General features: G+C 40.7%; 1 protein-coding gene across 13 annotated transcripts in view; it reads right to left on the minus strand.

Moving 5' to 3' along the window:
• The window catches only part of TSPOAP1 (TSPO associated protein 1), a 97,305-nt gene extending 77,566 nt beyond the window's left edge, over positions 1-19,739 (minus strand). For 10 of the 13 annotated variants that reach the window (XM_072138027.1, XM_072138026.1, XM_072138019.1 and 7 more), the window contains exons 1-2: positions 19,537-19,659; positions 12,981-14,201 (exon numbers count right to left, since the gene is read on the minus strand). In XM_072138027.1, the coding sequence (XP_071994128.1) occupies positions 12,981-14,126 (1,146 nt within the window). In that variant the 5' untranslated portion in view covers positions 14,127-14,201; positions 19,537-19,659. Of the gene's footprint in view, positions 1-12,980; positions 14,202-19,426 lie in introns of all 13 variants that reach the window. The other 3 variants (XM_072138015.1, XM_072138016.1, XM_072138017.1) reach the window with 3 other exon arrangements.
• Positions 19,740-26,526: the final 6,787 nt, after the last annotated feature.

Genomic DNA, 26,526 nt, shown 5'->3' on the forward strand with positions numbered 1-26,526 from the left:
GACGTGAATGTTACACATGTACAATAGTCATACACTGCTTACTATACATTCACACTACATATCCCATTTACACTAGTAATACACTGCTTACTATACATCTACACTATATATCCCATGTACACTAGTAATACACCGCTTACTATACATTCACACTACATATCCCATTTACACTAGTAATACACTGCTTACTATACATCTACACTATATATCCCATGTACACTAGTAATACACTGCTAACTATACATCTACACTACATATCCCATGTACACTAGTAATAATCTGCTTACTATACATCTACACTACATATCCCATGTACACTAGTAATACACCGCTTACTATACATCTACACTACATATCCCATGCACACTAGTAATAATCTGCTTACTATACATCTACACTACATATCCCATGTACACTAGTAATACACTGCTTACTATACATCTACACTATATATCCCATGTACACTAGTAATACACTGCTTACTATACATCTACACTATATATCCCATGTACACTAGTAATAATCTGCTTACTATACATCTACACTACATATCCCATGTACACTAGTCATACACCGCTTACTATACATCCACACTATATATCCCATGTACACTAGTAATAATCTGCTTACTATACATCTACACTACATATCCCATGTACACTAGTAATACACTGCTTACTATACATCCACACTATATATCCCATGTACACTAGTAATAATCTGCTTACTATACATCTACACTATATATCCCATGTACACTAGTAATACACCGCTTACTATACATCTACACTATATATCCCATGTACACTAGTAATACACTGCTTACTATACATCTACACTACATATCCCATGTACACTAGTAATAATCTGCTTACTATACATCCACACTATATATCCCTTGTACACTAGTAATACACCGCTTACTATACATCTACACTATATATCCCATGTACACTAGTAATAATCTGCTTACTATACATCTACACTACATATCCCATGTACACTAGTAATACACCGCTTACTATACATCCACACTATATATCCCATGTACACTAGTAATAATCTGCTTACTATACATCTACACTACATATCCCATGTACACTAGTAATACACCGCTTACTATACATCTACACTATATATCCCATGTACACTAGTAATAATCTGCTTACTATACATCTACACTACATATCCCATGTACACTAGTAATACACCGCTTACTATACATCCACACTATATATCCCATGTACACTAGTAATACACCGCTTACTATACATCCACACTATATATCCCATGTACACTAGTAATACACCGCTTACTATACATCTACACTATATATCCCATGTACACTAGTAATAATCTGCTTACTATACATCTACACTACATATCCCATGTACACTAGTAATACACCGCTTACTATACATCCACACTATATATCCCATGTACACTAGTAATACACTGCTTACTATACATCTACACTATATATCCCATGTACACTAGTAATACACTGCTTACTATACATCTACACTACATATCCCATGTACACTAGTAATACACTGCTTACTATAAATCCACATTACATATCCCATGTACACTAGTAATACACCGCTTACTATACATCTACACTACATATCCCATGTACACTAGTAATACACTGCTTACTATACATCCACACTATATATCCCATGTACACTAGTAATACATTGCTTACTATACATCTACACTATATATCCCATGTACACTAGTAATACACTGCTTACTATACATCCACACTACATATCCCATGTACACTAGTAATACACCGCTTACTATACATCCACACTACATATCCCATGTACACTAGTAATACACTGCTTACTATACATCCACACTATATATCCCATGTACACTAGTAATACACCGCTTACTATACATCCACACTATATATCCCATGTACACTAGTAATACACCGCTTACTATACATCTACACTACATATCCCATGTACAATAGTCATACACTGCTTACTATACATCCACACTATATATCCCATGTACACTAGTAATAATCTGCTTACTATACATCTACACTACATATCCCATGTACACTAGTAATACACCGCTTACTATACATCCACACTATATATCCCATGTACACTAGTAATACACTGCTTACTATACATCTACACTATATATCCCATGTACACTAGTAATACACCGCTTACTATACATCTACACTATATATCCCATGTACACTAGTAATACACCGCTTACTATACATCTACACTACATATCCCATGTACACTAGTAATACACTGCTTACTATACATCCACACTATATATCCCATGTACAATAGTCATACACCGCTTACTATACATCCACACTATATATCCCATGTACACTAGTAATACACTGCTTACTATACATCTACACTATATATCCCATGTACACTAGTAACACACCGCTTACTATACATCCACACTATAAACATGTGAGGGGGGGGTCAGTGTGTATACAGGGGGAGGGGTGGGGTCAGTGTGGCCACTGGAGCGCGTCCCACGAAGGGGCCCACTAAAACCTGGAGCTGGTCCTGCTAGCAATGCAGTACTTACTATACATCCATATAACATGCACCTTTAACTATAAATACACATCATGTTTCATTCTTCATTGTAGATGGAATATAGATCCAATGTCTAGATTAAACAGCAGACAGACACACATTACGGGGTCATTACACTACTTTCCTATAGAACAGACCCATCTGATCACTGAACAACAACATACTAGAGCACAATTAGTGAAACAGCAATATTTCTAACTACTGCAAAAGGAAGCAAATGCTTGGGTTATGGTTAGCAAAATTAAAAAACAATTAAAAAAAAAAAACAATTTTTCATTGAAAAGTTGCGTGGTCAGTGCAGTGTCCCGTTTTATGGAGGGACCACAGTGCAGGAGAAAGGACTTTTTTGCCCCAAATATCATTATTACACATGGGGGGACATTTACTATGGCGTTTCCGACAGTTTTGTGGCGCTCTCACCGCATGTTCTGCTCTCTGACCTACTTATTAGCTGGCGGCACCAGAAAAATTGACTTTTTCCCCCTGCTCTGACTCTTCTCTGAAAAGGGGCGTGGCTTTGGAGGAGTGGAAACTCAGACACAATTAATATGTGTCACAGCTATTTTTGGCCACTGTAAACTGGCGGAAAGTAGACCAAAATAAATTTGGTCTAGCAGGGACACATTTCTGGTGCTCGGGACAGATTTTGGTCCTAGGGGCAGAAAATGGTCTAGGCGCCAGAAATGTATGTGCACAGCTCCACAATATTAAATGTGTATCTTCTTTCCGAGAGAAGGTCGGTAACAAAGCCAATAAAGACACCAACACTTTATGTAAATGTCCCCCATGGTGTCCCAGCGTCAGCACTATAGTCAGTCTGTGAAAACACTGCACTTTCTGTGATTCCCGGACCAAACTAGCTTGTCCAATTAAGCCCTCAGCCAGCAAAGACAGCTGCGTAGCCACACTGCGGGATTGTGAATTGTCATGAAGCTAAAATTGTAAAGAATCTAGCAATTTATGTTGAGGTGTTGTGGTTTTCATAAGATACAGTTCAGGGACCTTGTCACCAGATTTTACCCCACTGAACTATTAGCCCCCGCACCAGGGCCGGCATTAAGGGGCAGCAAATTGGGCATTTGCCCAGGGCCTCCTGTCCTAAAGGGGTCCCATTGGTTGAATGCCTGGTTGAAGATACTCATGATCTATTCCCTGTCTATATATCATCTGTCTAGTTATCCATCTCCTAGAATTTGTCTATTATCTATATATCTGTCTGTCCATCAACGTATCTATACATCTTCTACCCATCTATCTATCGATCTTCTACTGTATCCATCTCTAACTCTCATATACATCTTATCATATATCTATAATATACTTAATATTTATGCATCTATAAATCTATATCATCTTTCATATTAATCTGCCTACCGTATCATCTTTTTATTGCCTTTAAAATTCTCTTACAGTCCCATATTACGGATTGCCTCACCATACTAATGCTTGTTACTACAAAGTGTTATTATTGTGCAGGGCTAAAGGGAGCTTCTTGCCGAATGTGACTGTTCATAAAATAAAGTTTTATTTTGTGGCCCCACTTTGTCTAAAATCGTCCCTGCCCCTCACGTTGGGTATGAAATGTCCTTTGTACAATTCCCTTTTCATGTGTCATCTCACCCTTTCACCTGTAAAAAAAAATCCTGCAAAGGCATGAGAAATTGAGCAGAGAAGAGTCATATTTTGCCAACATTTTGAGTTGATTCAAATTTAGAAGCTGCAGGGAGAGTGTCACTTCAGAAGCCCCTCTACCTTCAGTGATATAGGACCATATTTTGGCGTTCAATTAGAGAGAAGAATATCATCTTTCAAATCACATCAGTATTGTGGTTCTGTGATCTACAGAACTGAAGATACAGGCAACAGACAGTCGGAAAATTTGAGTTAAAGATTGAGTTCCCGCCTTTATCTCCAGCTCTGTAGATCACAGAAAGCATGGTAGAGCATGCTAGATACTACGATACAATTGAGTAAAACCCCTGAGATCAGCAAGAAGCACCCAGTGTTTTCCATTGTGTATATGCTTGTTGCCAATCGCATGCGTTTAACTGTGTAATGGAAAACCAAGATGGAGTCGGAACAAGACAACATGGCTGCTCTTGAAATAATAAAAGGCAGCTCATGTAACCTTATTTTCAACTATGGATGACACCAAATCAACATAACAGAGTGTTACATGAAAATAAGCTAAGTTTGACATATTCTGGGATGCGTCCAACTCCTGGGGTACTTTCCAGTGGAAATTGGCCACTTTCATGGGAAACTATACCATTAGAATGATGAGAAACACATGTGTTTCCTCGTAGCTTACTGACGCAAACATAGGGTATAAAACCTTGGTCTATCACCTAGCGGTAGAGAGAGTGAAAGCTATTGATTGCGGATCACGTGGGACGCCCGTGATAAACCTGTTGATACCTGTCATTCCATTGGCTAGTTATAGTCCATGAAGTCCCTTTCATGCCAGAAGCTCATCAATGAAGCTTGACAGTGTTACAAGTAAAACCTTTTGATACCTGCCACATTACTTTTATATTGCAATAAACCTTTAAAATATAATTGACTGTAGTTTTTCACGGAATCCAAAGGATCTGTCACTTGGTAAACTGGCAACACAGATGCAATCAGCCTAAAATGCAACACAAACGCCACATGTAAATGCACCCTCAGTGTAAAGCTGTTTACATGTGGCCTGCATTTAGTTGTCAGTCCATGTGTTGGCTAAACTGAACTCACTGCAGCAGATGAGCCATGGTCAGTCCACAGGAACATAATCATATGTACCAGACAGCACGTAGCCATATGAAAGGGCCACAGCAGCCTCCAGTTATGCTGCAGCAGTGTCCAGAACCCGCCTTGATCGGAGACAGCAGCCACAACCCGTTGCGGACCACGGGGCGAACTCTCATTCCAGCAGCATCACCAGACAAAATTACAAGGGCAGAATCTTACCCCACTGCACCCTGAACAGGACAGCAGCGACTGAGATGGAGAGAAGCAATATCTACTGTCACATGAAACTTCTTGGACACTGCATGTCAGGCAAGAAACCCTGTGGGGAGTCCCCTGGCACCTCTCAACATGGAGGTCGAGCATCCCCCTCACACAGCTATCAGGAGGGTGGGGTGGGAGCAAGTTCCCCCTCCTCATGCAGAGGAGAACCAGTCAGCCTCCCTGCATTATTGTACCAAGAAGGAATCTCAGGCCTAGTGACACAAAAGGATCCGTTGCAATAACTAGCCACCTCCCCTAACCTTACAGAACTGTTTGGGCGTCTAATGAATTGCAACTTATTCTCCAAAGTCTGCCCACTAAATCGGACTTTAAAACCCCGGTAAACAACTCTTTTTCCTCTGAAATCAGAGATGACATGCATTTCCTTGGAGACATCCTGTGACAACACAAGAACATATGTTGCTCAGCTCCATGATAATGTTACGGCACAGGCGTTTGGTGTGAGATATGAAACCATCTAGAAGACTTAGACAACTGTTGGAAGTGAAACGACAGAGTTCACTATTGGAATTACTATTCAAAAAAAATCCTGGAGAACCCAAACACCACGGAAGACCTTGAGACATTATCCGCTGACTAGCGGATTATGAGTTAAAAGAACGCATCATGCTGAAGGCCAGGCGTCTACCCGGGTGGGAATGAACAGCATACTAGTTCAAATCTTTACGGACTCATCTTGGATAACTCTCCATAAAAGGAGCCAGTTAACTCTATTATCCCAACTGCAAGACAATGTTCCTTTCTTTTTTTAAACAACAACAATTTTTATTTCTCTTTGCATAGTTTACAATTAAGAAGCCATAGAAAATTGAATATCTACAATACTGTAAGAATGTTCAGACACGTGCATATTTGCCCATTTTCACAGCAGTACAGTACATTTATGCAAAAACAACTTTTTTTTTTTACATTTTCCTTTACCAATAAAAAGAACAAACCTCGGCCTGTGATTCCAGCTATCCACATTGCCATCCGGCTGCTGGTACCACCCGGCTTGTAACAAACCCCCCCCCCCCCTCCCTTTCCAGGTGATCTCTTTCCCTAACCTCTATACTCCAAGGCTCCCAGTCTACCTCTCAATTGTTCATTGTTATACCATGTAGTGTACCGAAAAGTTTTCATAAGTGATTGTACCTTTTCAAAGTCCCCTTCCTTACGTCTCTCCGTCTCCGGTGGCTTTCCTTGTTGGCCACCCGTAATGGACAGACTTTCCCACTACAGTTATACTCTGACCTTCACGACTTCTGCAAACCCTTGAACTACAAGTTCAGGATCACCATGACTGGGAGATTACACCCCACCGCCAGCCCCAAAGCCAGAATGGACACCAATGGGGTAGAAGAGACCATGCCCAACCTCCCGCGACTCCCCCATGGACTCTGCAGGGTGCGATACTGGTCCTGAGTAGCCCGTCTGATAACCTGAACAGGCATCTGGAAAATCTTCAAATACAAAAAATATGAAACCAAAGGTGTCCCAGCTATTCAAGTCCATACTCCCCCCCCCCCCCCCCCCAAACAATTCACATGTTCTTATTATCTTATGTGTTGCATGTATTTGGAAAGCAACATACTTTATTAAGATACCACTATGTAAAATAAATTTTTGATGCACTCTTTTTTTTTTTCTTTAACCCCTTCCCGCACCCTGACGTGATTCTACGTCATAGGATGCGGGTAGTTCCCGCACCTTGACGTAGAATCACGTCATGGCGATCGCCCGGGCTCAGAAGCTGAGCCCTTGCGATCGCCGCAGGATCCCAGCGGTACGCGGTAGCTGGGATCCCGCAGTAACAGCCGGGATCGCGACTATCGCGATCCCGACTGTTTAACCCTATAGACCCCGCGGTCATAGTGACCGCGGCGTCTATGGTGTATCGGCGCGACGATCGGCACCCTCTGTGCAGGGCACGGAGGTGCCGATCGTTGCCATGGCAACCCAGAGGCACGATCAGGTCCCCTGGGCTGCCTATGGCTGCTGCCTGCTAGGATCGTGCACTGTGCACGATCTAACAGTGCAGCTGTCAGCCTATGCAGACTGCATAGGCTGACTATGTAATATGCTGCAATACATTAGTATTGCAGCATATTACAATGAACAAGTGATCAAATGATCACTTGTTCATGTCCCACCCTGGGACAAAATAAAACAGTAAAAAAAAAGTTTAAAAAAAAGGTGCAACTAAAAAAAACTTATTTAAAAAGAATAAAAGTCCCCTTAAGTCCCGTCCCATGCAGTAATCATATAAAACCTAAAAAAAGTGAAAATCACCAAAAAACCCACAACATATTGGGTATCACAATGTCCGTAACAACCCGTACAATAAAATAAAATGGTCACTGAACCCGTGCGGTGAACGCCGTAAAAAAAAAACACAAAAAACCTCACAAAAATTATTACATTTTCACATCTGACCGCATAAAAAGTGCATAAAAAGTGATCAAAAAGTAAAATGTACCCCAACATCATACCAAGAAAACGTACAGCTTGTCCCGCAAAAAATAAGCTCTAAACCAGCGCTGTAAACAAAAAAATATAAATGTTCTGCCCATTGTTACATGGCGATACAAAAACAAGTAAATGTCTCACAAAATGAGTTCTATATTCTGCAAAACAAGTTAACCATAAAAAAGCCATACAAATGGGGTATCGCCGTAATCGTGATAACCCATAGAATAAAAATAACACATTATTTTTATGGTACGGTGACCGTCCGAGGAAAAAAATGCTAAAAACCATAAACAAGAATTAATGATTTTTTTAATCACCACCAAGAAAGAGTTAATAAAATCTGATTATTGGCTATTGAGCCCCCCTGTAAATGATGTACCTGAAAAGTGGATCTCATCCACAAAAAAATAATACCCCATATGTCCAAATTACAAAAAAAATAAACATTTTATAGCCTGTAAGATGTGACATTGCAGATCTGCTCTGAATGGCGCCTCCTTCCGTTCTATGCCCGGCCGTGCGGCCGTACAGCAGTCACCGCCACATATGGGGCATCCTCATACTCGGGAGACATTGGGTATCAAACTTTGTGGAGTTTTTTGTCATTTAATACTTTGTGACGGTTTAATTTTTGGCCAAAATGAATATATTGTCTAAAAAAATGACAGCTTGTAAATTAGACCTCCATTTTGTTTTAACCACTGTGAAGCATCTAAAGGGTTAACATACTTCTTAAAGTTGATTTTTTACACATTGAGGGGTGTACTTTCTAAAATGGCATAATTTATGGGGGTTTACTGCTGTTTAGGCCTCTCAAAGTCAGTTAAAGCTGAGCAGGTGCCTCTAAATAAGGGTTTTGGCGTTTTTCATAAAAATGAGAAAAATTGCTCCCAAAATTCTGAACCTCCTAACAACCTAGAAAAGAGAGGGGATGCATAAAACCCTATGTCGATATTAAGCAGACATTCGTGAAATGTTAGTTATAAAGTTACTTGGGTGCTATGACTATCTGCCTGAAAAGCAGAACATTTTGAACTATGAAAATGAAGAATTTTTAGAAATTTTTGCCAAATTTAAGTTTTTTTCATAACTTAACACAAAATATATCATCAAAATTTTTCTATTACTTTGAAGTACAATGTGTGACGGTAAAACAATCTCAAAATCCCCTGGATATGTTAAAGTGTCAAAAAGTTATAACCTCCTATAATGACACAGGGCAAAATTTTAAAATCAGGCCTGGTCCTCAAGGTCTAAAATGGCATAGACACGAAGGGGTTAAAAGAGTGTTTCCTTATAGCTCCCCATGTAAGGCTCCTCTCTTAGGCCCCCATGCACAAGAACATGTAGACAACGTATTAAAACGGCCGTATAAAAGGCCAAATGCATTCCAATGGGCAATACAGCCATCCACGTACATTTGCCAGCCAACCGTGTTTTATACGGATAAGGTATCATACGGCGCAAAACGTCCCGTATTTCCGTATTTAGAATACAGTTGTATATACAGAACAGAAAAGACCATACTGTCGTGTACATGAGGCCTGGTATTCTGGAGGGGGATGGTTGCTGTATATAGTGTGTGTTTGATGCAAATTTACCTCCCCCCCCCCCCCCCCCTTTAACTCTTATTGTGCTATTCTCAGAGTTGCCACTGGTTTCCCCTCCAAGATCACTTGAATATGGTTTTGCAGTTAATATTTGTCTTGGTCTTTGTCATGCCCCCCCACCTTTATCTTCTGGTTTCCCTACAGGTGGAGGCCTCTGCTTATTTTACAATGACAATCGCCACCCTGAAAGGAGTGTAATGGTCACCCCTTCTCACCATGTTTTACCAGGTCTCAGATGGGGAAAGGGCGCCAACCTTCCCTATTACTGGACATGAAAGCGCAAGGAGCCAATAAAGTTTCTACAGAAGACATATTTTAATTCTTCGGGTTCCTGCAATTTCGCCAAAGGAAGGTTTCCCACTCCATGTCATTTCATACGGGAGAGGAGAAAGTGTGGGTTAGCTACTCATGTAGACACCCTCACCCTAAGGCTTCATTCAGACAAATGTATGGGGGAAGAATACACGGACGATATACGTCCCCCATAGACGGCAATGGGCGCACGGCGCCCAACGGGAGTAGTACTGTGCATCACTCGTGCAGCACCGTACAAAGATAGGACATGACCATTTATTCCTATGGAGAGGGGCTGGGGTGAGCGTCGCTCTCCCCCTCCTCCTTTCCCCGGCACTGCTGTGTGCCCGCCGTGCTACGGTATGGCGGGCGACGGCAGTATGACCTATGGTGACTTAAACAGTAAACAGTAAAGTACAAAAACAACATATATATTCATTCACTTTCTTATTCCTATTTAGGTGTTTTATAGTGTAGGTGGACATGTTTTAAAATATGTAAAAAGGTTTCTTTGTGTTATTTTCGAATTGTTGTTCCTTGTATTGGAATTTGTATTTGTGGATAAGAATAGATATATCATTACTATACTGGAGGGATGAGTCAATAGCCACTTCACAATGAAGCATAACCTACATCCATGACACCACATTGTATATTTTGCCCTCCAACCGTCCTGCAGGGGGTGCTCTGTACAAAGCTTTATATGGAGCAAACATATGGAGGCTAAACACAAACTATTGGTAATCTAAATAATAAATTGTTTATATGGACATGGACAGTGAAATCTCTCTTAATAAAGTATATCTGCAGGCAACACACCTGCAAACATTAGTTCAAAGAAAATGTAGTTTCATAATAAATGAAGATTTTCAATAAATGCTTCTTTTAAGTTGCAATTACAAAAACAGGATAATATTTTACAGCATCAACAAGGTCACTGCTGCACTTCTGAAGGGGAATGATAAGTTGAGAAATTTAGCATCACCGCTGGAGAAAGGGAGTGGGGGCAGAGTTTTTTTTTTTTAATAGACCCCCTCGCTATATATCTATCTATATATATAATCCTGGACAACCCCTTTAAGTATTAAACATGCTATTTAGTTAAAATTCTGAGATAAAATCTGATATCTACAACAACCCATCCAATCCACAATGGCAAATAAATCAAACCGTAGATTAGTTACATTACGTGTTATAATGCGATATGACAAAAGGAGAAAGTATTGAACACATGAAGAGGTCATGAAAAGTCATTACAGGAGCTGAAATGTATTTTATTTAGAAATCCTGCCACTTGGGGAAAATAACATCAACTAGATCAACTGAAGGCTTAAATAAAAGGGGTTATATATATATATATATATATATATATATATATATATATATATATATATATATATATATAAGATTTGTATAAATTAGCTTAATATTTAGAAATGCCTGTGAAAAACTAGTAGAATATAGTTTGGTTAGATGGTACCACAAACTCTTTGGATGCCATCATACATACCATGATTGGTTACCCAAAGGCTCCACATATACCAATAGTGAAAATTAATTGGTCATGGGCTGAGCCCTCTCCGTACCAGGTGACAGTTTGCTGTCTGTGATTCGCTAGGATTCGCTAGGATTCGCTAGAAGCCCCCTGTGAGGTCCTCGGAGGGCGGCAATCAGTTACTATGACAGCCTCAGGTCATACAAACACCCGAGGCTGTCACATTTTAACCCATCTATTACAATGTGCAAAATGATGTGGAAGATCCCCATATAGTGCCATTCTATAATATGGCAGTATATGGTAAAATAAATCAGACAACCTTCGGTTAAAGTACCCTAGGTCGTCCGAAAAGAAAAAAATAAAATAGTAAAAAAAAAAAAAATAAAACAATAAAATAATTGCATTTTTTAAAAAAACCTTTTTTTAAAACCTGGTTTGTAAACCCCTAACGAAAAATAGTGCCGGAAGTCAGAAATATATTAAAAAATATTACAAAATATTAAAAAAAATTCTATAAAAAGTGATCAAAAGGCCTTACAGTCCTCAAAATGGTATAATTGAAAACGTAATCACAGGTCGCAAAAAAAAAAAAAAAAAAAAGCACCCACCGCTCTATACACTGAAATATGAAAAAGTTATTAGCACCAGAAGATGGCAAAATGATTTTTTTTGGAAATGAAAACACTGAAAAAAACCTATATAAATTTAGTATCCCCGTGATCGCACCGATCCAAAGAATAAAGGAAACTTGTCATTTGGGTCGCACAATGAAAGCCTTAAAATCAAAGTCCACAAGAAAATGGCTTAAATGCATTTTTTCACCAAATTCAATGCATTTGGAGTTTTTTTTCCCGACTTCTCAGTACAGGGCATGGAATATTAATTATCGTCACTATGAAGTGCAATTTAATACGCAGAAAACAAACCATCACACAGCCTTACATGGAAAAAATAAAGAATTTATAGATTTTTGAAGGTGGGGAGTGAAAAATGGCTATTTTTCAGTTTGTATGTTTCCAAGTCGTTAAGGGGTTAAAGGTGGGGAGATCATGATATAGGGCTGTTTTTCAGCATATTAATTCATTTGATATATTTGCCAGCATGGTTTGGATGGGCTGCTATGGACATCTGATGGTGTGCAATCCTTATTTTACCCGCTGTATAACCCGGGCACACTTCTTGTGGTCGCTAAACATCTCCAATATTGCAAATATTATTTTCCATCTGCCCTGATACTTGGTCTTTGAATCTGTCAATTTAAAAGGCCGAATATTCCTGTAGTGTAAACCCCACTTATATGGGAAGAGGACAGTCTGTCTAATATGTTATTGAGAATGGGGTTTTTTTGCTGCGATTTGAACCTGTAACAAAACTCACCACATTTTGTAGAAAAAGCAGCAAAACCATAATGTGATCACAGACTTACATTCAGAAATCTAACCCAATAACAATCATCTTGTAATAATCGAAAGTATCCAATCGTGTCCACAATTATCAATCAAAAAAACATCTTACCGGTAAAAGCTGCAAACTATCAACATTTGGTAGCGCATAGCTTTGGCTGGAATCAAGGGTTTCCAATGACGACGTACAGTTATTTGCACTGGTCACTTCCGAAATATCAAGACACAATTCCCTAGTATTTTCAGATAACTGGTGCTCATCATTCTCAAATGAGCGCCATGGAAAGGAATCATTTTTTGCTTCCGTGTCAGATATTAGATTCTCATGGCTATCGATTAGATTAAGTGTTTGGATTTCTTCCTTCTCTGGAGTGAATTTCAATAACTTTTCAATGCATTTGTGTGGGGAGTCACGTTCTGGGAAAATATACTCAAGCGATTTCGCTCTTGGCAGTGCACTTTCATGAGATTGCGGCCTTGCTTTTATATTTTCGTGGCGATGTGGTGCTGAACATGCCTCGTCTAGTGACAGTGGCCTGGGGTTGCGACTACCAAGAGAATAGCGTCCAAATTTTATCTCTCCACAATCAAATGGCTTTGCCTTTACCTTTAAAAGAGTCAATGAATTACTGTTATTAATGTCCAGAATGTATTTAATAAAGAGATTTCTCGCCAAGTCCAGCTCCACTTTTAGGTGCCGAATGCGCGCTGCCTGTTCACTATCATATTCCCAGCGGATCTTAGACAAGACATCCTGAAGTTTACAATGGCATTCGCTAGCCGATGATAATTCAAGTTCATACTTTTTGGCATTGCTAGACTTTGCCGTATAACCTTTATTCACCAATTCATCAATCAGTTGTTTCTGCAGCTCTCGTGCTTGTCTAACAGCTGTATCCCTCTCTTTTTGCAGAAGTGCTTGAAGTTCTCTTAGTTCCTCATCCTTCCATCTCATCAGCTGCTTAATTTCTAATTCTCTTTCTCGTAATACTGATTCTTTCAGCTGCTGCAGCTCACGGCTTTGTTGTTGCTCCAACTTAGACTTCAAATCATCCACAATCTTCCTCTTCTCTCTATCGAATGTCTCCTTATACCGTTTTATCTCTGATGTACACTTTTTCCTTACTTCCTGTGTCCTTAATTTTTCATTTTCCAATTCTTTTTTTACCAGTTCAAGTTCTCTCTTATATTCCTCTACCAGGGCATTCTCTGACTTTTTGGGTGAGAAACGGAAGTTATTGTTGCTTTCCCTTAACATGGCTTAGTAGCATGGGACATGCAGTGAAGATGAAGGGTTGTAGCTTGAAGTATGATGAATTCTCAGTTTTACATGCTGAACAGAAGAAAGAAGACAGGGAAGGTTACAGAAAGATAATACATTTAATTACATAAGTACTGTAGTGTATAGAAAACCACCTTCTATAGCAGACCTGGGAATTGTACAACCCACATCTCATTGGAAAATTTGAGCTCCCCTCCTCATTATTAATGATGCAATTAGGTCCTCCATATTTTCATTAATTCATTGTAATGTTTTATTTACGGTTTTTATGTAGGGATAGGTTATATACTGAATAAAGTGTTTAGATATTTTATATATATTGTATAGAAGTATATTAGTCTGGCCCTCTAAAACCATTCCAATTTCTTATGTGACCCTATGGGAAACCGTTTGTTCTATGCTATATACCTAGAGAAAGAAATAGAGCAGCATTAAAACTCTGGGTAAATCCAGTTTTCTCATGTAGACACTTCCAAACTTTGCATAGAAGATGAACGATTCCCACAGTGCAATTTCAGCAAGCCTGTGAAACCGACTGGTCAGAAATTTCTGGATGCATAGGGTGTGTGGACTTAAAATCTAGAAGCAGCCCAAATGTCCTGGTAGACTGCATGCTATAGTAGCATCCCGCTTAATCCAGTCTTGTAGAGGCCCCAGAGGCACAACTGCATGACAATAAAAGGCTAAATAAGATGCCATTTTGTGAGTTATACTACAATTTACATTCCTGTCCTTAAACAAGTAGATACATGTGCCTAGAAGTGATACAACATATCTATAAAAAAAAAAACCTACAAAATTTAAAAAACATCTTCAAATATTGATATGACTTTCCACGCAGCTAACAATATTTACACAACACTCCTTACTCCTATTTAACAGCTTTGTACCATTAGATAACCCCAAAGGAGTCATCCAGGCATGTTCAATAGCTAATGAAAGGAAATATCTCCCATGGGGTTAGAAGATCCTATTTATTTTCATAAAGACTTTGTACTTGCTGTATCTAAACTGTGAACCAATTACATGCACACATATGTATTATTCAGATCCACACTCCATTTCTAACAAGTATTAGTAACAAATGATGGTAAATCATTGGAAAAGAAATAAAATCCCTTAATTAACAAAAAATATATAATTGTACAACAAACAAAATGGACACAACAAAAATTATGCAAAATTTAATAAACCAAAAAGGTTGCAAATCACCAAGTAATTTAGAACCTGCTTTAATTTTGCAGCTTAGACATTTGGCTCACATTTTGGGACTATTGAAACAGAAATATATAAAAATTTGGGAAAAACATTTTGTTTCGTATTTGAACATATCGTCAGTATGACACTTGGGGTGCAATCCGTTTTATTTTGTACCAAAAATTATATTATAGTTATATTTTTGGCCCATCTTATTTTACTCTGAGGCATTCAGCTTTTGATGGCCCCCTAGCCTTTCTTTCAATCATTTAAAAGGTTAACAACCATTTTCACTAGTGTCTGCAATCTAAATCGGCACTCGCCTGCCCTGTCTGGAAAAGGGTCAGCCTGGAGGCCTTCTCCATGCAGCCTTAAATGGTATTCTTATCAGGGAACTCACATTTAATTTAATTAACCTACCATATATACATTTCTTCAATCGCATGATTTTAAAAAGGATGCACTTGTGTGAACATAATTTTTCCCATCAATCTACCCATGTTGTGCCTTAGGAACAAGATGCCCTTGGATACGACCACCACCGATCCCTGAGACATGCGCTTTTTGAGGCACCTGACCACATGGACTCAGCATTCAGCAGCCCAGGATGGCTGTGGGACATGAATAAATCTCGGGCCATTTCATATAAAAGAAATTTGCGCAGTCCAGCAGAGGTGGTCGCATACAAAGACAAATGGTTTATTTCTAAGGGACAACTTGGCTACATTGGTATAAATAACGTATGTATAAGACAGGAATGGGAAACTGTAACCCAATCACTTGGTGGTGCAGTTAAACGGGGATTGTGGGGGCGTCCATCAAATTTCTTATCTTTTTTCCTATGAATAAAGACCCATTTTTTAAGGGAGAGGGAGGAATTCACCATCTTAAACCAAATTGTGCAGGGTTGGGGGGTGAGTTGTCCATCCAAAACCAAGTTATTGGTTTTCTGGCACAGTATAGTTTTTCTGTAACAAAGGCCTGGTGAATATCTCCGGGTCTACAAGGAGGAGGCCTATTTTGGGGTCATCATGGACTGCCGCTGCCATTTTATCGAAAATAAATTTCAGATTTGTAGCCAGAAGCCTCGCACCACAGGGCAAGACCACAGCTGGTGAAGGAAAGTGCCAAGGTCCCCTAGCACTTAGGACAAAGGTGAAGGAAACCTGAAACGAACTTACTGACTGAGTGGTTAAGTATGCACAGTAGAGGACATAAATTTGCAACATCCTATCACCAAGGCAGGGGGAGAGCAGTTTGGGTTTGGTAAGGGCTGTATCCCACTCCTCATCTGTCAACAACTCACAATACCAGGTGGGAGTTGAGGTCTCTGCCTGGTTCTTCTAGAAAAAGGGGAAAAATAGGGAAGGGGCTCTTCACCAGCTGCTCTCCTGGAAACTTAGCAGTTACAACGTTGTGGAGTTGGAGGAATACTAGATGGAATAAATTTGGCAGATCATAAGCGTTTTTCCAACTGCTAGAATGAACGTAATACACCGTCCTCACATATATTACCCATATATATCACTGGCTACTGAGGAGAGCTTGGAAAGGGCCAGGTTATTCCAGAAGGGAGTGAATTTATCAAAGCCCACAGTTTAGTAGAGAAAATGTTCTCTCGCCCATAACAAAAGAAGTTGGCGGAGCAAGGGACACACACCCCTAGCTCTCCAGTAATACAACTTAAAGTCTGGGAGCCCCATCCCTCCCTTCTCCCAGGGGTGGAACAGTACATGGGTGGCCACCCTCGCTCTCCTAACCTCTCAGATGAAAGATGCCATACCAGATATCCATATTCATAGTCTAAATGTCATGCAAGTTGTCAGATTGACACATCTGTTTTTTACCACTCTGAACTACATCCTCTTTCTTTTAGCATCTCCTAGCAACATATGCGTGAAAATGTGACCGCACTAGGATGGCATCCGAGTGCAGAGCTTCTGTTATCACGCACCAATTTACTTCTATGCGACAAGAATTGAGGTGACATCAGACCAAACTTGTGCAGGTGGCAAGTATCACAGATGGTCCATGTAGAAAATCTAATATGAGAATTGGTCCAGAGGTAAGACAGCCCTTTGTACACAAGTAAGGGGCTCATTCCCATGACAGGGACTGCAGTTTATACCAGGGAAGCCTTTACATGCGGAGGCAGACAGATCTTGGATCCCATAGATAAATGAAACCAGTTTCATATGCTGTGAAAATAGCATTCTTTTGCAGAACTCTCTGCAAGTGAATCAGTATGGCATCATGAATACCAATCAGATAACCCAGTTCCTGTATAGATCCTAACACCAAGACAACAACAACAATACCAATAAAGGGATATAGGGCAAAGGTCAATACCCAACATAGACCAAATACTGTTCGTTGGGAATAAAATATCAACAATCTTTATTATAAGCTATTTACAGCAATCAAGACAAATGTTGTTAAAACACATAAAATATTCCACAAGACACAAAAAAAAAAAAAAAAAAAAAAGTGTGGTGGTGGTCCAAAGCTAGTCAATACAAATACATCTCCACTATAATGACCAAGTATATGAGCCAAGTTTTATACACATTCATATTACCCACCCGGGCGTGACATAATGCAAAACTGCGGGAGAAAGGCTTGACCACCACCACAGCACCCTGACGCACGTTTCGCCGTCACTTCTTCCTGGGGGTTTTTATTTTTGTGTCTTGTGGAATATTTTATGCGTTTTAACATTTGTCTTGATTGCTGTAAATAGCTTACAGTGTTTGGTCTATGTTGGGTATTGATCTTTGTCCTATATGCCTTTATTGGTATTGTTGTCAGTATGGCATCAGTTTATCACAACCCTCAGAAAAGTCTATAACCTGAAAATGATCCCTGAAAACCAGATCTGACTAGGACAAGCTCTACATTTTAATGGATCAGTCTCACGGTTCAAATAATAGCTGCAGTCACCAGTCCATTAAAAAGGTATTGCATTTTATGGGAAAGTTTTTGTATGCATTGTTGAAAAGTTTATAAACGTGAATAAAAATTAAGCGAAATGAAAAATTTGGGATTTATGTGCCATCTGTGTGCATATAGCCTTAGGCCGTGGTCACATGCGCTGATAGCGTTCATAACGCAATGCTAGCACATTGGGGCAGGCCTCGGTCCGATCGCATATGCGTTTCCAGGGAAATGCATGTGATTGGCAATCAGATACCAGTATCTTGTAGTGTTTAAAGGGGTTTTCCATGAGATAGGGCCTAAATTGCTGATAAGTGGGGGTCTCAGCCCCTGACAGATTGCGAGAACCAGAGGTCTGTCAGACCACTCATCGCTCCCTCAGAGTAATGGCTGCGCATGACTGTTCTGCTTCATTAATCTCTATGGAGCTTGCGGAGATTGGTTAGCACAGCGCTCGGCGATCTCTGGATTAATGGAGCAAAACGTTCATGCGCGGCGGTCTGCTCCATTACTCCAACGGACCCCCCGTTCTCTTCATCTGTGGGGGTCTCGTTACTGAGAACCCCACTCCTCAGCAAGTTAGGACCGATCACATGGATAGGGCCTAACTTTAGTTTGTGGGAAAACCCCTTTAAAAGCAAAACAGCGGGGCCTGGTTATCAATCACGTGTTTCACTGGAAACGCATCTGCAATGTGGCTGGGGCCCTCCCACCATGCACTGGCCTAGCGGCAAATATGACTGCGAACTTACTCTCAACAGGACCAAATAGCACTCTGACGACAGTGCATCTAAATAAGATAATGCACATTTACATGCTTTGAAAAATAAACAGGTTACATAATGAAGTGCCAAGGCTTCCACAGCATATCCGTTATTGAAATACTATGGTACAGTCCCACAGAGTCATGCAAGTCTGTGCAGTTTTCTCACAGCACATTGTTTATGGAGAATGGCTGGCAAAACCACATTGCCATTTTCTGAACAGTAAGGCCGCGTTCACACACGACGTTTGTTTTGCAATTTGCCTGTCACATCACTGCTCAAAGGTCCTCATCACCACTGAAAATCACTCCTTATATAGCCAGTTGTGTTGCTATAGGCTTATTATTGGATTTATACCATTGCCCATTATCTGCCACTCACCCACAGCTCAGCCACAACCTGCAGGTGACACCAGGCCCAGGGGGACAACATGGGATTCATATATGTGCAGTAAGACTACTGCTGGGACTTGTAGTCCTAACACAACTTACACCTCTATCAGCACCTGCTCATATACACTGCACTGAGGACAGACATGACAGCAGTGCACTGGGTGATCTCCATGGCCGCCATTACTTGTGCTCCCATCACTCACCTATCCCTCCCCACACAAGCGCGCCCCCGGCCTAACGGAAACAGCGGATGAAGCGCGCTTTTCCCGTGCGCGCGCTCCCGCCAGCGGCCAGCCGTCTCGTGGCCGCGCTTTTTTCTCTGGCGCGCGTCACCGCGGTTCTTCATTACATTTTTTGCCGTCTTAATTCTCCACCAGTTTTTTTTTTTTAATATATTTTGCATATTATATACTGAAAATAACTGGATGGATTTCTACTATATAGATGCATTTCTACCATGTGAATGGAATTTAACTCTCTGCTAACTATATATATATATGTGGGGTTTAGTGGCACTGCCAAAGATTGCCAAGGTGCAGCTGTACGCCCTGGTGCTCTATATATATATATATATATATATATATATATATATATATATAATGTATATATATATATATATATATATATATATATATATATATATATATATATATCTCTTCATCATATACAATAGTGATGGGTCGTTTGCAAACGCGCCGGCTCTTTTGCGTGAAAGCCGGGAGTTGGCTCCCATTAGTGAGTCGATAGCTCACTTACCCACGCCCCCTAATTGGCTCACCCCCCCCCCCCCCCATTTAACCCAATAAAATCAGCTTAAAAGTGGTGTGGAGTGGGGTGACTGACAGACTGCACTGAAGCTCCTTATAAAAAGAGTCGGCTGAGCCTAATCATCCAGCTCACTAAAAAGAGCCGGACTTCCCATCACTAATATACAAGCTCTGTACTCAGGTGTCTCCATTACTTCCATAGACACTTAATGGAGGGGCAGCATGTGTGTTACCGGTTGCGCCATTCTTTTGTTGTGAAACAGGGTACAACGGTGATCGTGATCTGTGGGGTTCCATCACTGAGACCCCCAATGATCAACAGGTTGAGGTTACTGGGGGTGCTGACTGGATAAAATATGGCCATGTGTAGTCACAGTGTAAGGTATTTATATTCAACGGTGGCACTTAATAGATAAGCGGGCATTAATCATGACAGCTAGGGTACGGCCACATGTTGCGTTTGTATAGCATTTACAAACGCAATGCAAACACCAGGGACTGTTGTTTATCGCACATGTGTTTCCATTTAAACAATGCAAAACACTGGGATCTCTTTACTGATCGCATGCATTTCAATGGAAACGCATATGCCATCGGCACAGCCCCCTCTATGTATGTTTGCATTGTGTTTCAATTTTCTTTTATGTTTTTCGTGTATGAAGTAGCAGGATTTGCTGCACAAATTATTACATTTTTTCTAAAGCACTATGTAGTAACTTCATTATCTCCCTCTAGTGGTGGCTGTAGGCAGGCAGAATTTTATCTCTTCATTTATGCAAGAAATTTGGAGCTGTGTTTTGTAACAATGACTATGACTTCTATAAAAAATTTCAGGGGTGTGTATTGGCAGCCGCGGAAAATTGGTGGCATCACAACTCTGACAAGACCTAGATTGATTTGGAGGCTACATTAACCTTGGCCCCCAACATGAAATTATATATGTGTTCCGTCATTTGGAATCAACATCACCGTCACTTAAAGGGGCTGTCTGGACTCTTGAAAAACTATATAACTGGCCTGGGGGTGGTCAAAAAAATAAAACAAAAAATTATGCTTACCTCCTCTCTTCATCAGTGCCGTTTCCCTCTTTGCAGGCGACTACTTCCAACTACTTCAGCTTGCCTGATACAGTAATGAGTCTAATGTTGTGAATGGCGGTGGACAGGTGGGAGCACCTGCCTCTGTAAACAAACAGGGGAAGAGCACTGATGGGAGGTGGCATGGGACAATTGGAGCACTGGAGGAGGTAGGCATAACTTTTATTTTGTTTTTACAGGGGATTCTGGGAGATATGCAAATATGTTTTCATGCTGGGAAAAGGAAAACAATTGCTCTTTGCAATACCTTGTAAGGCATATACTGTCTTATATACTGTTTCTCTTTTGCCCTCTGGTCATTGCCATACTGTGCTGCCCCACAGGGTTTGGATTGATGTTTTATCATTTTTTCTGTTTTGTGGGCTTTGAACCCCACCTTATATGTGTTCCATTTATTCGCAAAATAGAAACTTAACAAAATTTTTTTCTATTTTTTCAAATTATGACTAAGGAGAGCATATATTTTACTTTCTCCTATGTAAATCATAGTAAAGAGCATTGAAGTAAGTTTCTTTTTGTACAGGAAAGCTTGAGGGATTCAGGGCGTTTCCACAACCCTCCCACGGGGCTGAAAGTAGCTTAGATACTGGTACTTTTCAGATGAGAAAGTCACATCTCCTTTCAACATTTTTCAGCTCAGTGGTTTCCTGTCCTCTCACTGACTTAGACATATCTCATTTGAAACAGTTTTAACCCTTTACGAGTACCTTTTTTTTTACATATTTTACACATTTCTATAATAATTATAACATTTATAACAATTAGTAAATGGAAATATACAAAGGAGGTAAAATTAATATTTTAAGTATAGATTTGTACAAATGGGCATACAAGTATGTATGTGACCTTTAATAACATTTTTTTTTCATTAACACTTGAAGCTTCCAGTTTATTAGCCAAAGACAAAGTAGTTCTGTTTGGATTTGGGTTTATCATTGCCTAAAGTTATAAAACACACAAAAGATTGTCCCATGTTTTTCATTTTTACATTTCACCCAAACTAAGTTACTTAAATGAATGATTGAAATAAAAAATAAAGGAGTCGGGTCAGCCCAGGTACTTACATAGCCATACTACAGATTGTTCACTGCAGGTTTCAGTGGAAGTATCCTGGTTTAAGGGGATAATTTATGTTAATATGGAAAGTTAGTGAATGTTATCAAATTGGTTCCTATCAAGGGGTTTTTCCACAAAACAAGTTAGGCCCTATCCACAGGACAGAGCCTAACTTTCTGATCAGTGGGGATCTCAGTGATGGGATCACGAGAGGGGGGATCTGATGGGGTCCGACGGGGGTACATTGGACCCCTTCATATCCACCTTCTCGTCGCTCCCCGATGAGTGGAGCAGCTGATCGCGCATGGCCTGGCTGCTCCCCAATCTCAGTCAGCTCCATAGAGATGAACGGGCGAGCCCGATCATGCGCAACCGGCTTCTCTGCTCATTACAGGGAGCGACGGGGCTACATTGGCTCCCTGTTCTCATGATCTGTGAGGGTCTAATCAGTGAGACCCCCAACGATCAGCAAATTAACTTGTTTAGTGGGGAACCCCTTCAACAAGTAAGATTACCAGTTACAATTTATAAATAGCGGTGTTTTTGACCAAAAAAAAAAATTAGAAAGTCCATGAACGCTCCAGGTACATTTAACATCATGATGGGGCACAGACAATTGGCACGTAGCAGTCAATAGTGCCAAGGTGCATGATATCAGTTCCTCCCTGTGTCCCCTCACATGCTGTGGCTTCCCCTGTGCTCCCACATGCTGTGGCTACCCCTGTTCCCTCACATGCTGTGGCTTCCCCTGTCCCCCCACTTGCTGTGACTTCCCCTTTTCCCTCACATACTGTGGCTCCCCCTGTCCCCTCTCATGCTTTGGCTCCCCCTGTCCGCTCTCATGCTGTGGCTCCCCCTGTCAGTTCTCATGCTTTGGCTCCCCCTGTCCCCGCACATGCTGTGGCTCCCCCTGTCCCCGCACATGCTGTGGCTCCCTCTGTCCCCTCACATAATTTGGCTCCCCCTGCCCCCTCACATGCTGTGACTCCCCCTGTCCCCTCACATGCTGTGGCTTCTCCTGCCCCTCCATGTTGTGGCTCATTGTGTCCCCCACATGCTGGGGCCACCACCTATCCCCTACATGCTGTGGTTTCCCCTGTCCCCACACATGATGTGGCTCCCCCTGTCCCCTCACATGTTGTGGCTTCCTCTGCCCCCTTACATCTTGTTACTCCCATGTTCCTGGGTGTTAAATAAAAAGTCACTGATCTTTCCTGAGATGTATGGAGGCAGCAAGATCCCACTTCCTGGTCTCTGCATTATAATTTGTTGGGGTTGGGACCAGGAGGCGGGACAACCCGGGGTATTAAGGATAAGCCCGGGACATCCTCTCAACCGCCCGTGACAGCGGGACAGACCCCAAAAATGTGACCAGCACGGTTGGGAGCAGGGCTGGTTCTAGACAAAGTGGGGCCCTGGGCAAAACTAAAAGTGTGGCCCCAAAATAAAACTATCTTATGACCAGTCACAGTCAGCAAGAGGCTTCCTTTAGTATGGTAAAACAAACTGTAATATGGGAGAATTTTATAGGAGATAGATAGATGATGGGAGAATGATGGGCAGCACGGTGGCTCAGTGGTTAGCACTACAGCCTTACAGCGCTGGTCAACATCTGCAAAGAGTTTGTATGTTCTCTCTGTGTTTGCGTGGGTTCCCTCCGGTTTCCTCCCACACTCCAAAAAATTACTGGTAGGTTGAATAGATTGTGAGCCCTATTGGGGGCAGGGACTGATCTGGCAGCTCTGTGCAGCGTTGCGGTATCTGTGTGCACTATATAAATAAAGAATTATTATTTATAATGATAGAAGATAAATATGAAAGATGATAGAGATTTCTAGATGCAGAACTATAAAGTAGATTATATATATAATAGATAAATATGAGAGATAAATACAGTAGAAGAGAAATAAAAGATTGATTAGTAAATAGATAAAAGAAACACCTATATAAATAGTCAGATTATAGGAGATAGATAACAAGACAGATAGACATATAGACAGGAGATAGATGAGAAGCATCTTCAACTGGGAATTCAACCAAGCAGTATTAACCCTTTCACCCTTCGGCATTTCTGGATATTTTGTCGCGTTACTGACCAGAGCAATTTTTACAATTTTGACATTTAAAAATTAAATCGAAATTACAGCAAAAAGAATTAAAGTAAATCCAACAAACCACATATTTTCTGAAACCAGACACTTGCCCCATTTTGAAAATTGCATTTAAGAGTTTATAGACATAGGCGCCTTCATGCAATTTTGATTCAAACTGAAACATTTTATTAAAAATACATAAAATTTGACTTTGATGGCAAAAAATGTGCTCCAAACAGAAAATATTTATCTTCACATCTCCTTAATGTAATAGATGGACATGTGTAGAGTTCACAAATCTCCCATATTGATATGTTCACATAAATAAATCCACATAACATCACTAAAACTGTAATAACTAGATATCTGCTTTTCAGCTACAAATTTTAAAACAGTCACAACCTGCAAAATATAGCACTAAAACAGAATAAAAAGTAAAGGCGCCATAAAACCTATAGAATTTTAAAAGAAGACAACCAGGCGATGCTTTTGGCAATTAACATTCGAAATTTCCTCTAATATATACTTTCCTAAAACAGTAAAATGTGAGGAGATCATACAGACCCCACATGTGTATATTCACCAAAATATGCAGCAAAGGGAACGTTAAATTCACAGGGGCAACTGCCCACTTTGCCTACCCATAGTGCCGGCCCTTGTTGGGAGCTATGTTTATGTGTTGTCTGTCATATAAATCACAAGTATAAATCAACACACTCCAAACACAGAACCCCACACAATTGCATCCTCCCTTCCCACCCTTCTCTTGCAGCCTAAAGTCTATGGGGGACCTGTAACTTTATATTGACTTGTTCTTTTTGTCACGGGTGCCCCCACAATCTATGTCTTAGAATGCAGGCACACCAGTGCCCCTCTTTGTGTTGCGGTCCCCTCCGCCTCTGCCTGCCAGTTCCTTGTGCCAGTACGTTCCTGCCTGCCTGTGTCATGTGCCAGCTCCTGTGCTCCTGCCATGAGTTCCAGCATTTTCTCCAAAGCTGTTCTCCTGCTGTCACCCCAGGCAAGGACAGTGTCCTGCATCTCCTGCCGTACTACCTTGGCTGCCACCACGGCTCTAGTCGCACCTGTTGAAAACCAGGTGCCACTTAGACTACGGTCCCGGGTGTCGGCTAGTACCATCATCTCCCGCTGTGGTCCAGAGGGTCCACAGACTCCTCCTCCTGAACTCCGTGACAGTTGTTACATCCTGGCTGACTCTAAACTGTGGGCCCTTCTGTGACACTTTTCTTTCCTTTTTTTGGACTATTTGCTCATTTTTGGCGTCTATGTCAAGGTTTCGAGGAGTTTGCCATTGTATATGTCTGTTGCAGTGTTCTAATGTAGATTTTCAAAACCGATGTTTTCTTTGATGCGCCCTTCTTCACTCCCCATTTATGAGCAAATTAGCAACTTCTTAGGCAAAATTCTATACCTCCCCAGGCATACTAAGATCCCAGCTCAGCACAATCTTTGTCCATGGAGCCTGCAACTGTCTTAAAAAAAGAGAGACAAAAGCAGGTGCTAAGAAGACAATATTTGTGCATGTGTCACAGGCAACCAGAACCAAAGGTACATAACATCCAAAGAAAAAAAGGAAAAACAAGCACACAAGAAAAGCCTCAGACAAAAAATATCAATATCTGATAAAAGATGCATTTCTAGTTAGGTAGATTTGGCAATTTGCTAAACTGCGCCCCTGTTTGTGTTGCTCACATCCACCTTCTTTTGCTTTTGTTTATTTTTTCATCTGTTACCACTTGAGATTTCAGCGCTAATTGGTGGGGGGAAGAATCAAGAAAGACAGAAGGAGAACATCATGGCCCCACACCAAAGGGACGATGACGGTCTTCTTCCTGCTATTTACCGGAAGAACACAGTTGCTTGGGATGTTTTATGGGAAAATTTTCTGTTGGTTTTTGTGTGGCATATCAATGTATGTATAATTCATACACAAAATATAGATGACAAATTTGAATCTAATATTTCTGTCCCTCTTAGATGGTTTGCTGCTATATCATTTTTATGATATAAAAGAGAATGTCAGACGATGGTCAAAGGCAGGTGTCTGTAGAACTTAAC

The sequence above is a fragment of the Engystomops pustulosus genome, chromosome 2, assembly GCF_040894005.1.
Source record: "Engystomops pustulosus chromosome 2, aEngPut4.maternal, whole genome shotgun sequence".
NCBI lineage: Eukaryota > Metazoa > Chordata > Amphibia > Anura > Leptodactylidae > Engystomops > Engystomops pustulosus.